General features: G+C 40.1%; 1 protein-coding gene across 1 annotated transcript; it reads right to left on the bottom strand.

Annotated features, from left to right (window-relative positions):
- Positions 1-1087: 1087 nt before the first annotated feature.
- Positions 1088-2734, bottom strand: LOC118330829 (choline kinase alpha-like). Its single transcript, XM_035665512.1, has 4 exons — positions 2448-2734; positions 2248-2354; positions 2079-2160; positions 1088-1405 (listed from the first exon to the last, which is right to left on the bottom strand). Exons 1-4 carry the CDS (start codon positions 2520-2522, stop codon positions 1346-1348), a joined length of 324 nt encoding a protein of 107 aa, XP_035521405.1. The 5' UTR covers positions 2523-2734; the 3' UTR covers positions 1088-1345.
- Positions 2735-3930: the final 1196 nt, after the last annotated feature.

Below are 3930 nucleotides of genomic sequence, written 5' to 3'. Positions count from 1 at the left end.
TGTGTGTGTGTGTGTGCGGTGATTAACACCAATGCCTCGGCTCTCAGTAGCAGAGAGCGATCTTGTCCACTGATAGATACAGTAAAAGCCTTATTTTACTAAATGCCCCTTTAACAGAGATACTGTTCAGCTACAACTTATTTAAATAAGTAATCTATGCAAAATTCAGCTGTGCAGTATGATGTGATCGTTATTCTGGATTATGGGTACGATGATGAGGCACCTTGAAAGTAGGCCTTTTTGCCAAAAAACCAGAGACATCACCAAAGAATCCATTACCACAATAAGGAACCACAGCCATGTGTACTGTGTGACGTTTTCTTCAACGCAGTGATAATATATAAAAGTAAAAAAGCAAAAATATCCCTCCCATGTGTCCGATAGAGAGCATAGCAACCATTCCCCAGGCTTATAAAGCATGGCTGGAATGTCTTTTTGGCTAAATCAGACAATGCAAATGTTAATACTCAATGTGCAAACTACACATAGATGTGAATCCAAAACAATACCTTAAACCCACCAAACTTCTGTTAGTGAAAATTTAACACTTTAAGCAAATTCAGCTGATCAATGCCAACTGCATAGGAAGCCACAAAGACCAAGACGTAATTGTAGTGGAAAGTTTGGAACGTAATTGTAAAGTTTGATGTGTTTGATTTTAATTTGGTGGAGTCTAACCAGCTACCCAGAAAAAGGAACCTCACCTATTCACATACTTGAAAATACTGTAATAGAAGTGTAGACATTAATCTGACCTGTCGGTCATGATTCCACTATCCAACAAGCCCATCAGTAACAGACAAGGCCAGGTTACTGGCACATTGAGATCTATATATAATATACATAGTTAGCAATTGGCTACTGCTGTAAGCAGGAAGAGAAGTTCACATTCTGGTTCTCTCCAACAGAGCATTTCCATAAGGGAATGATCAATACATAAACATTGATGCAATGTTTCCAATCTAACCTTAACCGAAATCCACCCTTCTTCTGCTCAAAACGTAACCCTCGTGTTAGTGATATTGTCCGAATAAGGCCAAAGCAGAGAGCAGTTCTGACTGGTGATAAAGGTTAGTACAAGTGGATGTTTTTTCTTTCTTTTTTTTTTTGGCTCTCAAGGAGTTACGCAGTGTAAACTTTGAGCTGCAATGGATTGTGTACTTTTAAGCACCTAGCCTCGTGATCAAGTTTTGGCTTTGGGCAACACGACACCAACAGTAGCCAGCAAATCCTCTGGAGGCAGGGAGTATAAGTAAAGCATGGATCGTGGAGTCTTTATCAGTCCGTATGTCCTCCATCTGCTGTTTGGCTAAATGTTGTTGATCCATCCAATCAGCTTTCTGCATTAGACAGCCCAGATCTTCTTCTGCTGGAAGTAGGCATCAAATCTGGCCTGGGCATACTCCTACAATACAGTCAAGTATACATTAGTATATATACACATATGTATAGATGATCATCAAAATCTAAAAAGCTTATTCCAAGGTAACAGGCATAATTATTTTCATGTGATCGTGCACTAATGAAAACATAGTATAGTGAATTTTATATTCCATTTCTGCCAATAGAGCCTCCTAAATGTTACACACTGGACCTTTAAGTTAGTTAATGTTAGCAAAATGCTAGCTAACCAGCTTGCTAGTCTACATCAATCATTAGCTAATGTAGATTAGCTAGCTAGTTGTTGTTAGCTAGTTAGTTGTCTTTTCAGCACAGAAGAGCCTAGCATATAGCATATCTGAGTACAGGAAAGGATGATATTGACCGAGGTTTTGACTGAGGCTTTCTCAACTGTTATTGGAGCATAGACCAAAAAGGGGCGGGACTTAGGAAGGATTAACTGTGAGACAGTTGTGGCAGAAAGAACCTTCCTCTGTCTGTCGCTGTAATCTTGTCAGACTGCCACGACCTGACCTCTTCTGACCTATTCTTTACACAGTAAATATTGACATAGCATCACCCTCCAGGATAACACTGCTTATGTTTCACTGGCTGCCTTTTACATTTGCTTTTCTCATCAAACATAGAAGCCATAAAAATTCAAAACAAGCATGAAAGTCAAAAAAACCTGTACTCACCAGGTATCCAAACTTGATGGTGGAGAGGCGGGCCTGGATGATGGACCACAAGCCCCAAAAGAAGTGGGATGCCAGGGAGAACCTACATTCAAAAACACATGGTCACTCTGTTATGTGCTCTTTCTTTACCTTTCCATTGTCTTGTACTGTGTCCTACATCTGAGCTCACCTGTTGACCTCCACGTACAGCTCCTCCTTCACTTTCATTTGATCCTCTTCACTCAGGTTGTCAAACCCTGGGTCAGACTCACGCAGGTAGCTGTCAATGAAGTGGAGCTGCACAGAGACAAGACAGGTTAACACCGGTCAGAGGTTGACAAGTAAAACCAAATAAATTAAACGTTTAGTATTTTAACATATTATGCGCACCTGCTGGGCTTTTGAAGGGTAGGCCTGAGCGTTGACTTTGAAGAAAGGTAACTCGTCGCAGTTGTAGTCGTACATCCATTCACAGAAATGGTTGCCAATATCGAAGCCCCTGTGAGGATTACAGATGGAGAGAGACAGAGAAACAGTTAGAGATGACTGACAATGCCTTTACATTAATAAATACTACATCCGGTGGTGTCTATCAGGTTGTACTTCATAACTGAATGTGTTTGGAAGAGTTTGATTGTTTTGTCTTCTGGAGGGAAGTAGACTGTTTAGAAATGATGTTGTATCTGGATTTCAAATGTGAACTTATTTTCTACCTCAGTCCTGCCACTGGGCGAGGACTGTTACTGTCCCATGTTGAAAGCTGAGCAATCAGAACAAGACATACTGGTGTGTTTGGGTGTTGCTTTCACATCTAACTAGTAATTAACATTTCTTAGAAACTTTCCATTGTCTCCCCCTTTCTTGATTTTGTTTTTGTTTTTGTATAGGCGAACAAGAGATCTTGTTTATCAGGAAAATTTACTCACTACCTATCCAAAACCAGCCCTGATGCCTTTTGTGCTCCCTAGCCGACTGCACTGACGCACTGTGTTTTTGGGTTAAAGGAACAAAACACAGCCGATGCGGTTTCATTCCTCTCCAGCTGACGCCCAGCAAGCGAGGGAAACGACTGCTGTCAAGTGGCTTTAGTTGAAAAATAATAATGGTTCACTGCTCTTTTGGGAAGTGAATGCAGCAGGGTTGCTGAAACTATCTGTCAAATTAATCAGAGGCTGTTTTTTTACAATTCAATTTGAACTAAAGTTGGAATAAGAAACTAGAAGATATCAATGTGGTATCTTAAAATCTGTATCTGTCAGTAATTGTGACATTTATTTAATAAAAATACAAATAAATTCAAATAAAAAAAATCAACCAACACTATTAGTATTGAAATTAATAACCAATTAAAGACAGCATTTAAACAATGGATAAATAATAGTTAACAGATTTATAAAGTTTACTTTCCATTTCACAAGGCAGGAACAGCAAGTAACAACAGATGGAAGTGGGTAAGAAAACAACAAAACTGTTCTGTGCAGCTGTCTCAATTTTGCCTGAGGGGGGCCATGGTGTCACACTTTCAAAGCCTGTGGTCAACACCAAAGTGGTCCACATCCACACAACCCCGCTGCAAGAGGGACTCAAACTAAGCAGCAAATATATTCATACAGCAGGAGAATTAAGACCTGTCTCTAATAAAGCCTGTATTTGTCTCTTCAGAATGTACGGTAACTACTGAGAGCCGAACAAACAGACATACACCTATTGTATAAAGCAGAGTCATCCCCTTCTGTTCCCACATCGAGCATCCATTTGTGGGCGTGTTCTTTACATGATAGACACATGCTCACGTGTTTGAAATGTGTGCGCAGTTTGTCCTTTGTATACACTTGCTGAGCAACATATGAGGAGACTTAAAGGGGCACCGCTG

The sequence above is a fragment of the Morone saxatilis genome, unplaced genomic scaffold (genome assembly GCF_004916995.1).
Source record: "Morone saxatilis isolate NCDOM2014 unplaced genomic scaffold, NCSU_SB_2.0 Contig2, whole genome shotgun sequence".
In the NCBI taxonomy this organism is placed as follows: Eukaryota; Metazoa; Chordata; class Actinopteri; family Moronidae; genus Morone; species Morone saxatilis.
This window is presented reverse-complemented; position numbering and strand designations above follow the sequence as displayed.

Coding starts and splice junctions, on each gene's coding strand:
- LOC118330829 (XM_035665512.1), bottom strand. CDS start 2,522: ATGTACGACTACAACTGCGACGAGTTACCTTTCTTCAAAGTCAACGCT. Junction 2,355..2,447: donor ACCCTTCAAAAGCCCAGCAG/GTGCGCATAATA, acceptor GTCTCTGTGCAG/CTCCACTTCATTGACAGCTA. Junction 1,406..2,078: donor CCATCAAGTTTGGATACCTG/GTGAGTACAGGT, acceptor ACTGTATTGTAG/GAGTATGCCCAGGCCAGATT.